General features: G+C 44.8%; 1 protein-coding gene across 2 annotated transcripts in view; it reads left to right on the top strand.

Annotated features, from left to right (window-relative positions):
• The window catches only part of TTC7A (tetratricopeptide repeat domain 7A), a 109,163-nt gene that overhangs the window by 1,814 nt on the left and 96,059 nt on the right, over nucleotides 1–11,290 (top strand). For both annotated transcript variants that reach the window (XM_039887227.1, XM_039887229.1), the window contains exons 2-3: nucleotides 5,934–6,097; nucleotides 11,105–11,273. In XM_039887227.1, the coding sequence (XP_039743161.1) occupies nucleotides 5,934–6,097; nucleotides 11,105–11,273 (333 nt within the window). The remainder of the gene's footprint in view (nucleotides 1–5,933; nucleotides 6,098–11,104; nucleotides 11,274–11,290) is intronic.

Below are 11,290 nucleotides of genomic sequence, written 5' to 3'. Positions count from 1 at the left end.
GTAGCGGGGACGGACAGTCAGGTTGAGCCTTTGAGGTAGATCTGAGCGTGGCAGTTAGGGGCAGTGGCCAGAGCTGGTGTACATATGGGAGAAGCTGATGATCTTCAGGGCAGGATAGATAAATTGCAGGTTCCCCTCTGTCCCTTATGTGGGTTGATGTGGTGGGTTGGGACTGGTGAGGGTGGGAGTGGAAACAGACCCACACAGAGAGTACTGGGGCCTGGCTGAGGTGTAGGATTATGAACCAGGTTGGTACCACACTAGCACCAAGCCAGGAACCAGGCCTCCTCCAGTCCGTACAGGGCTATATTTCCCTAAGCTGTTCTTTGGAGGTCTCAAGGATGTCGAGTAGTTAATTAATTGGTATCCCAGGAATAAAGGGTTTAGAGAGGCAAAAAAAAAGTTAAGAAATTGGACCTAATCGATTAAATGTCATTAAACAGACTGTTTTAAACTGCAGGACTTCTCAGAGCCTTTAATATGCTCACCTGCATGTGATGTACATGCCAAGGTTAGAATATAAATACCACATTTCTCAAACTTACCTTACCATATTGTCTGAAGCATTATTGGGAAACATTGGTTATGGCATAGTTTATAAATGGTATGATATAAAGCACTTTCTCTCTATATATTTTTAAATTTTGTTAAACAACTTTGTATGGAGGGCAAATTATTGTCCCTGTTTTAAACACAGGGACACCAAAGCTCAGAGACATCATATAATGTGTATGTGACAGAGCCTGTACCCAAACCTGAGCTCCTGCCACCAAGTTTACTAGTGGCGGAGTGGAGGACATGGAGCCTGGCCTGGCTTCAATGTGAGAATTGACCAGCACAAGGGGATTTGAGGGGTGGTGGGTTTGGTTCTGTGCGTGATTTTCTCTCTCACTGTTAAATCCAGTTGCCCTATCCCTAAATGCACACATGCACATGAGCAAGGAAAATGAATGACTCCAAAGCCCATGTGTGGAGCATTTTTTTGGATTGCCTGCTATTTTGGTTCTCTCTCCCTGGGGTTCTTGGTCACTGGAGTGATTGAGTGCCTGTATTTTGGGGGGTGTTGGCGCTGACCTCCCTACAGCCCAGGAGGGAGATTCTTAGAGTCCCACCTGGACTGCTAGACTCTTAGTGATAGGAAGCTTCAACAGTTACATAATTTAGGAGAAGGGAAGAGGGTACTGAGGGGGGAGCTGAACCCAAGTTGAATCCCATTGCACAGATTGATATCCTGAGGCCCTGCTGTATCTGTGGGGTTTTCTACAGAAACTAATAATCCCAGAGCATGTATTTTACTGCAGGGAACAGGAGGGGAGAACCCAGCTGGGTGGCCTCTTGCTGGTCTGATGTAAGTGAAGGATCAGGAGGGGCCCCTAACCCCCTTTTTCTGTCTGAGGAGGCTGCTCCCCACCATCTGCCCAGGAGGAAGGTGGTTACTGCTGTTTGTACTTTTTCTTTCAAACTCACATCCGGTTTAGATTTGGTCAGGATGGAGCAGGGGAACCCCAGAGTGTGGCTGGCTGTGATGGGGTTTGTTCATGTAAAAACAAAGAGCTCATCCAAGTCGTTAAAGAAAAAGAAAACTTTATTATGAAAAAATTCCAAAACATCAAAAAAAGTAGAATGAAGCTCATGTATCCATCAGCAGCAGCAGTGATTGTAAACTCATGAACAATGAATCTTGTTTGAGATATTTCTCCCCCATTTCTCCCTCACACTGTAATATTTCAGTATATATTTACTAAATAAGAACTTATTTGAAAAATATCACTACCATACCATTATCACACACTCCAAAGACCTACTGACTACATTTTACAGTTCATTTGTTCAAATCAGGATCCAAATAAGACCACGCATCGCATTTGGTTAATAGTTTGGGTCTCTCTTCCCCCCCAACTTTTACTGTGAAAATTTCAAACAGAGCAAAGTTGAAAGAATTTTGCAGTGAACACCTGTATACTCGCCTCCCAGACTGATATTCTTTTACTGTACTTACTGTGTCACATTCTGCGCCTCGCTCCATCCATCTTGAGTCTCCTAATCTGTATCCACCCCCATCTTTTTTTTTTTAAACTGGAGGCTGTTCTGAATGTTTCTTCAGTTGAAGTTTGAAGTTAGAGTGTTTGAGGCAGGTGGCCTCTCACTAGTTTCGGTCACTTCCTCTTCTCTCTATGATTGGAAGGTCCCAACCCTCTGCAACCCTATGAAGTGAGCAGCTGCAGAGACTACCGTGTCCCCATTTGACCTAGTGAGGAAGGGCTTGCTGGCTGGACCCAGGTTTCCAGACAGCAAATTGGCAGCTTATGGAGAGGGGAGAACCATCTTGTAAATGTGGGTTCCGGAGAAGAGGCAGGTGTCCTTGAAATGGGTCTCTGACCTAGCACTCTGAGAGAGGCCTGAAGAGGATGGGAACAGAGAGGAAACTAGCTGCTAGAGGACTTCAAAACAAGGGGGGTGGTGAGACCCGGCGGCCACTAAGTGGTGGCATCAATAGGGTCTCTGTCAAAGGCAGGGGTCTGGGCTAGGCTGCCAGAATAAGTACCCAGGCTCCCAGAGTCTGTCTTAACTTTGTCAGGAAGGACTTCCTAATGCCTGCGGGAGGGGAGAAGTTGGAATGCTTTACCCAAACCGGGTAGGTGAAAGGTTTTAAACAAGATGATAAAAAGCAATTTGTTTTACTTTTAGAAAAGGACAAGAAAGCCTCTATCCACCTGAATTCTTATTTAACAACTGAAAATTTAGAACTTTTAATTTCACAATAGCCTTCAGTTTCATAGACTGGCCAGTTGAGAATAGTGGGATGGAAAGAAAAGGGGAGAAGAAGAGAAAGAATGGCACAGGGAGAAGAATTGGGCATGGAAGAAAAGAAAGTAAATTCCCATTACCTGCTGAGCATCTACCAAACAAAACACAGAGAAACTGAGTAGGGGGTGAAGAGGAGGGCAGAAAGACTCTGGAGGAGGACCTGAGGTGTTAGCTTACAAAACAGTCTGAAACTCATAGGTGTACGACAGTGAGAACAAGTCTTATCCCTGCTCTTGGAATTACTGTCAGCTTTTAACCTACTGTTCACAGCTCTTAGATTGTTCCTTATTTCTTAAAGTACCAGAGCTCTGCTCTGCATGGGATGCAAGGGAAACGGACTTTTCTTTGCTTGTGTTATGCTATTGTTATGGGCTTTATTATCATCTATAAAATGGGAATAATATCTACTTTAAGGGCTGTACTGATTCAATGATACTATATAATAAAGTACCTGGCACTCAATAGGGCCTCAACAAATACTAGCCCCCTTTTTTCTTTAAAAGGCACTCTTGTGGTTTAGAATAGTGCCTCTCAAATGATGTGTGGTGAAGGATCAGTTTTACATTTTGAAATTCCCAGTCCGTTGCACTGTGATACTTTCATAAGACATACAAACTACTACTCCCGAAGAATTTATTTGAGTCAACAGATTCGAAATCATTCTATCACATAATCATCAAACTTTCTGAATGTGTACTCTAAATTTCTGGACTTAACCTCCCAAGACTAGGTTTCAAATACAGACGTGCCCCAGTCCACTAACCACACTTTGAGCAGCAAGTATTCAGAGGACACTCCCATTATTTTTGAGGAGCTGTACACGCCCTGGGGACTATTTCAAGATTGAAGATGGCCTGGAAGGAAGCTGGTTTCTCCTGGCATGAAGGGAACAGAGCCAATGAGCCGTGGGGAGCTCTGGGCTGGGCAGTTGGGTGGCAAAAGCAGAGCCTGGTGGCAGGATGGCTCTGAGGCTCTGAGGCTGTGAACAGGGTGGGGAGCAGTGCTGAGTGCTGGGCAGAGGAGGGTGGGACCAGCCTGGGAGGCGGAGCCTGGGGAGGGGCGGTCCCCCGGAAGGAGCCGGTTTCTAAAACCTCCTGTAAAACCTGGTAAACCTCACCTCTGGTTTTACAGAGGTAAAGTAGGTGAAGGGGGAGAGCAACTTGCCCAGAGTCCCACCGCTCAGAACTGCTGCTCAGATATCCACTGCTAAGCCTACCCCTCCTGCTGGCTGAGCTTTGGAAATGAAGAAGAGTGCCTTTCATACTGGGGTTGAATTAAACTTTTATTTTTGACTAGGTAATATATTCACATAGGTCAACCTTCCAAGGTACACAAAACTGAAGAGTGAAAAGCCTCCCTCTTTCTCTGCCTCCTTTCCGTGTACACCAGCAAGGTTATCAGATATTTGTGTATCCTTTCACATATTTTTATGCATAAGCACAGTGGCCCATTACATCCACTATGTGCTCTCTGCTTTCTTATCAATTTGTCTTGGAGTTCATTCTATAACAGCACATACAGAGCTTCCTTATTCTTTTTTTTCTGGCAGCATGGTGTCCCTTTTTATGGATGTACCATCCTTTAATCAACCTTCTGTCGATGGATATAAAGGTTGTCCCTAATTTTCTTCTGTTATAAATAACGCTGTAGGGATGACCTTATGTGTAGATCATTTTACACATGTACAAGGACATCTGTAGAAGTGGAATTACTGAGTCAGTGGGAATGTACAAAAATAACTTTGATATATGTTGCCAAATTGCCCCTTATAGCGATATTAGCAGCTTCTGAAACTCTACCAGTGTTGGATGATAGTTTGAACCAGGTACTTTTTTGGCCATTTCCTCCAAAAGATAATTTTAGAAATCATAAAGTAGGTAGCAAAGGATCCACCAACAGGCTACAGCATCCTCAGGGGGATAATCTCCTGTGACTGTCCCCTGGAATCTGGTCTTTTGGGATGCTCTCTGCATGGAATCCCCTTTATGGAGGGAGAGGCTTCAGAGACACACAATTTGGGACCAGTGGCTTTGAGTTGTGAGCAAACTGTGGTCATCCTGAAAGAGGTGTGATTGGCACTGCCAGATAGGTCTGAGAATGCCATCCTGGCAACAGAGAGAGCTTTATGAAGAGACGGGACTAAGCACACATTCCTGAAGACATTTCAGATTGGCACATAATCTCCTGAGTCTTATGGCCTCCTCTTGGAGTAGTGAAGAGGATCTGATTCATTCTGCACCTCATTATTGGGTGCCTCTGTTGAGTGGTGGGCCTGGTCCTCATCCTTGTTTCAGGGGAGGGGCAATGAGCCAGCCGCACTGAACACAGCCACCTGGGGCCATAGTGAAAGCACATTTGACCTTAAGCCCTACACGCTGAACACCTGGCTCCCGCTCCTGCCTGGGTCCCCTTTGCTGTAGGTATATGTAGGAATATGGTGGTCAAAAGACTGAAGTTTTCAGTGTGGTGGGGGAACCAGCAAATTAAACCAAGCAGTATAAATTCACTTGCCAGGTGGCAAAGATCTGCAGATAAGCTAACATATGTGAGCGAACTCCAGAAAGTGCCAGTACTAAACCTGTTCAGGGATTTGCCTTGCTACACAAGTAAATCTGCTTCCCACTGTAACTCTTCACTTTGGTTGCTAGGTTATTGCTGGTATGTTCACATATCTTCAAAGTAGAGAAAAACAATTATGGTTACATGGAAATAGGAACACTTGAAAATGCATTATTAAATCGCTTCGTATTTTTCCTCTTCAATCATTTGGGGAGAATTGCTTCTTGGTTTAAGAATTTATTACCCACAACGGGGCATGAGTGTGACTTTGTCCCTCATTTAAAATTTTGAAAATCTGGAAATTTGTCCCAAGTCCTGGGAACTCTGCCTCCCCAATCACTAAACGACAGGAAAATAAACCTAAACAAGTGATTTATGCTGGTACCGTGGTAGAATGCCTGTATTTTTTCTTTAAAGGCTGTTTAAGTTAATGGAAACAGCATCTTTATTGATTTTCTCTGGCCTGGGCCATTCACGTGTTGGAGCAGGGCTAGGTTGGGTGGGTACAGGGGCATGTGCCAGTGTCCATATCTGCCATGTTCAGGGGTCACTGTCCTGTTTTTCAGATGACTTTGGAAAATTGCTCCTGGCCGAAGCCCTCCTGGAGCAGTATTTAAAAGAAAACAACACCAAGATAAAAGACTCCATTCCTTTGCTGGAGAAGAATGAGCCAAAGATGAATGACGCCAGAAGCTATCTGAGTAGTATCCTTAACCATGGGAAGCTGTCCGTAAGTTGTCAGCCTCCAAGCCTGGGGCGCCATCTCCTCTCCTGCTTCCTCTCTGCTGTCAAGCCCTCCTTGGGCCATTTGGTCACCTTAGCAGCAAGTGTCTCTTAAGGGTTGGCCTTATGCTGCTCAGTACAGTAGTCACTAGTCAAATGTGCACTTGAAATATAGTGAGTCTAAATTGAGTGAGTCCAAATTACGCTTGTGCTCTAAGCGTAAAACATACACTAGATTACAAAGACAGTACAAAATGAAGAATGCAAACGATCATTAATTCTTTATGTTGATAACATGTTCCAATGATAATATTTTAGATAAATTTGGTTAAATAAAATGTTATTAAAATTAATTTTATCTATTTTTAACTTTTTAATGTGACTACAAAATTTAAATTACACATGTGACGTAAGTTGTATTTCTATTAGACATCACTTGGTTGACCTAGTATGTGCCTGGTCTTGCGAGCTCTCTGGGGTCTCAGGGAAATAAAACCTTAGTGAGCCCGAGATCTAGTTGGGAGCAGGCAAACATGCAGAGATGGCTAGTGAAGGAAGAGCTCAATAACAAGACAAGCCAGGTTAAGTCCATGTGCATTTATTGAGCACCTACTGCATACAAGGCACTGAGGGGAGGTATAAAGGGAAGTATAGTCATAGCTTTCTCTGAACCTCAAAGTGTAGTCCACCCACCCATAGAATGGGCATCATCTGAGAGCTGGTTAGGAATACAAAATCTGAATTAGAAGCTGCACTTAACAAGCTCTCTGGGTGATTTATGTGCACATTAAAACTTGAGACTGTTCTAAATTACAGTGTATCCTGAGCAATAGTAGAAGCATTGGTATGTCATTAGAGACCCAAAGATGTAATTTTTCAAGAGATGTTCCACAGCGATATATTTATTGATTGCAACCTACTATATGAAAGGCATTGTGTTACGGACTTTGAGGGCAATAAAGATGAGTCGGCCTGACCCCTGTCCTCTGAGAGGTTGCAGGTCTACTGGGAGGATAAGCCTTATCGACAAATTGCCCGATGTGGACTGTGACACATGCCATAGGCATAGTGTACATGCAGAGGCAAGTCTGAGGGGGACACTCCCTGGGGTGAGGCCGGAGTCTACTCAGGGAAATGGTAGTACTAGCATTGGACCCTTGGGGGAGGGCTGGACCTTGAAGCATGAGGGGTATGGACATACAGAGACAGGACAGGGCATTCCCAGCTATGGAAGCAGTGTGTAATCTAAGGGTTCCTCTTACAAGAATTTCATTAAAATATGTTAATTAGCAGGAGCAAAAGGCATGGTGGGTAATTAACATTATAAAAGTACATCGGGACCAGAGAATGAGGACTAGAACACCAGACCAGGAAGTGTCCAGCTTTGTCATAAGCCGTGTGGAGAGAGTGTACTGGAAGTTTAAGGTTACTGCCTCTAGACTCCTCGACAAGAATTCTTGTAGCTCTAGGAGATTTTGTATCAGATTAAAATAGCTGGTTGACCCTGAGCATGTCCCCTGACCTCTTGGGCCCTCCAGTTCTAAATCTGCCAATCAAAAGGGTTGGACTTGATTGATGGGTCCTTAGCTTTTCCAAGACCCCTTTTAACGTTTTTCTTTACAAGAGACTCCTGTAAATATTTAAACATTGTTTTTAAATAAAAATGACTCCAGCTTATTGTAAAAACTTCACTACATAAACAAGTAGTTTGAATAATAAATAGAAGTCCTTGTTTGCTACCTTTGCTACCCCATGCCCATTCCTATCCCCAGAGTTGAGCATTGGTCACCATTTGGTGTGTGTCCCACACTCCTTTCTATGTGGGTTAGGAAACACACATACATACATACAAAGCTTTCTTTTCTTATTAGAGTCATAGAACACATATTTGACAAGTTAGTTGTTCTTTTGCACCAAGAAGTTTCCCTTGGAGCTTTCGCCATGACAATACCTTATTCTTTGTATTGGCTGAATAGTATCCACATGTGTTGTCGTGAAAACCATTTTGTCTACCACATCACATTTATTAAGTACTAATTTTACCATGCCTTATTCATCAAAGACATGTACAGGCACCAATAATATTGAGGAATTCCCCATTATCCAGGCCAAAACCAAAAAACCTGATGTTGAAGAGGCAAAATAAAATATTAAAAGTAGTGTAAGGGACTCTATCTTACTCCAAAGGCCAAGGTGTGGCTGGGGGTGGGGAGTGATCTTTCCTGGCAACAGATGAAATCTCAGGTAGAGTCAGTCCCAGGTATACTGAGTAGCTCTGATGGGATGAGGAGAGTGGAGAGGTGGAGCCTGAGGCACCTCCTCAGGGTAGTTTGAAATCTACTCTCAGTAATCTCTAAGATCCTGTCTAGCTCAGTTCTGTGAGGCTGGTGAAAACAAACTATTTGTCATAACTTGTTATCCACTGAGTGCCAGGCATTGCACCATCTCATAGGGGCCTCACGGTAACCCTCTCAATGACATTTCCTACTATTCACATTTTCCAGGTGAGGAAACTGAGACCCAGAAGAGGTTAATCACTTAGCCAAGGACCACAGTAGCAGGTGCAGGACTTGAACACAGTCCAAGTTCTCATGTTTTTTTCCACTTCTTGGTACTGTCTCCCTGAGTCCTGGAGTGGAGATAAAATAATGACAGAAGAACTCGGGTTAATGTTAGTGATGATGCTTTTATAGGTCCCTTTTTGCCTCTAAAGTATTTCGTCATCTGTCTCTCCTCTTACCTAGGTATCTGCATGTGGTCATTCTTCCCTTTTTATTGACAGAGACAATGTGGCACAAAGACAAGGTGACCTGCCTGCTCCACACAGCAAAGGGATTATTCCCCAGACTGAGTGACTTCCTGTATAGCATCCTTCCACTGGGCCAGGGCTCCGTGGTTCCGTGACTATTGAATTGACAGGCCAAGAACTTTTCACATTCAAATGTGTGGGTCCCACAGAGTGTAGCCAACTTTTAATTCTGCCAAATATGGACATTAAAAAAAAGAAAAAAAAACGAAACATCAAAACTGTACCAACTTCTATTACTATCACTCCATGAAAGAGAATACATCTTAACACCAAAAAGCAAGACAGATATGCTTTCAAAACTAGAGGTAGCTTTTTTAATAGTATAAATGTAGCTTTATGAAACATTCACCACATTGTTCTTAATTTTTCCCTAGCTTAATGGAAGCTCTGTTGTAAACTGTCATTAGTCCACCAGGAACCACCAAGCGTCACCCTGTCATCACACCCTGAAACTTGTTCTTCTGAGCTTAGCTGCCCCTTTCCCTGTTCATGGTAGAACAGGATAATAATAATAATTACTCATGCCCTGTGTTTATCAAGCTTCTTTCTAAAGAAAAGTTCAAAGCTCTTTTCTGGACTTTGCCCTATTTATGCTCTTAGTGTTGCTATGGTGGGAGGTGAGAGGTGGGTCTTATGATCTCACCCTCACAATGAGGAAAACAAGGCTGAGTAGGGAGGAAATGTACCTGTGGCTTGAGACCAATGGGGAGAATGGCAGAGATGCTGCCCATCTTGGAGGGACCATGGGTTGCATGCTTCTGGGGAGGGGTGTAATCTATGGCCCTAGCCCAGGGAACGGGTGGCCTGTTTGGGAAGACTAGCAAATGCCCTTGAAAAATTCAGCCTTTGAGAGTAAATCAATAGTTAGCATGTCAGGCAGGCGGAGGCCAAATGGGTCCATTTGGTAGAGGCACTATAGGAATTCAGCAGAAGGGAGCTCCCTGGTAGTCAGGGAGGCTTTCAGGAAGTGGTGGGCCTGAGCAAGACCCCAAAGGATGGAAGAGGATCTAGATAGCTTGAGGGAAAAGGGAGTTTGTTCTGGATAGGGGGCCTGTGTGAGCAAAGGCAAAGGAGGAATGTGTATTTACAAAATTGGTAGAGAAAGGGAATTTGACTGTGCCATGCTCTTAATTGGCTTCGGGGGAAGTGCAGTAGATAGTGGGGAGTGGTGGAGGTTTCCCCTGGGGTTGCATGTGCCCCAGCCTCTGATCTCTCTGAAGGGAGTCAGGGACAGCACCTTCCTGTTGGTGACAGGCCAGGAGTGGGGGCCATCTCCAGGGAACTCTGTGGACAGAATTGATGCTGTGTGGTTGGGACAGAGCCCAGAGCTTGGCCAAAGGGATGGTAGGCCAACTGAGCACAGAAATGGAGGCAGCAGGCTAGAGCAAGTGGCCTCAGAAGGTGGGAAGTCTTAGAGCCGGGCTGTGTGCACTTGGAAGGCTAGGACTCTCGGGCAGGGTCAACCACACCTCCATGGACCCTGAGGGAGGCCCCGAGAGTCTGTGTATGGGGACAGAGATTTGGGCATAAGCAGCACTTGAAAAAGTAGGGCAGAGGGAACAGATTTGAATTCAAGCACTTGATTCTGCACTTTCACCTGTTTCTGATAAGATGAGGACAGTGGCCCAGCAGGCCTTTGCTCTCCTCTCTTCTGTTCCACGCTGCTATTGTGACCGTTGGGAGCTTCAGTTTTAGCCTTCTCACCCTCATGAGCTCTTTCCAAGGCCTTTCACCTAATTGTATGTTTGTTATATATGCGTGTATAGAGGACCCCCAAATTATATAAGCTTAAGGCTTCACAAAACTTGGCTGGGTCCCTTGTGCTGAGAACAAATGCCCGAACCCCTCCTGAGTGCCAGCTTTGGGCTGAAGCCTCTGGGGGCTACAAGAAAGCGAAGACAGGGCCAAGTCTACAAGCTGCCTGCAATCTAGTTGGGGACATAAGACACATACTCATGGAACAATTAAGGACTCATATAAGAATTTCAGTAAGCAGGCCATGGACTGCAGGTGTGGAGAGAAGGGAGTTGTTTGCCTGTGCTTGAGGATCAGGGCAGCCTTCTGGGAGGAGGAGAGGATTTCTGAGCAGGGTCTTAGGCAAATTATTGTGGCTCAGTGAGGGGGGTGTTCATCCCATGGTACCTGGTGGGGTGAGGGTAGGCGTTTTGGGGCAGGAGCCTGCTAATGTGATCCTTGTCCTATCAGCCACAGTACATGCGTGAGGCCATGCTGATCCTGGGCAAGCTGCATTACGTGGAGGGCTCATACCGAGATGCCATCAGCATGTATGCACGGGCTGGGATTGATGACATGTCTGTGGAGAACAAGCCCCTGTATCAGATGCGGCTGCTGGCAGAGGCCTTTGTCATCAAAGGTAGGTGTGGATGCTGC

This window comes from Pteropus medius, unplaced genomic scaffold (genome assembly GCF_902729225.1).
Source record: "Pteropus medius unplaced genomic scaffold, Ma_sr-lr_union100, whole genome shotgun sequence".
Lineage (NCBI taxonomy): Eukaryota > Metazoa > Chordata > Mammalia > Chiroptera > Pteropodidae > Pteropus > Pteropus medius.
Note: the sequence above shows the minus strand (reverse complement) of the source record. Positions and strands in the feature narration are given on the sequence as shown.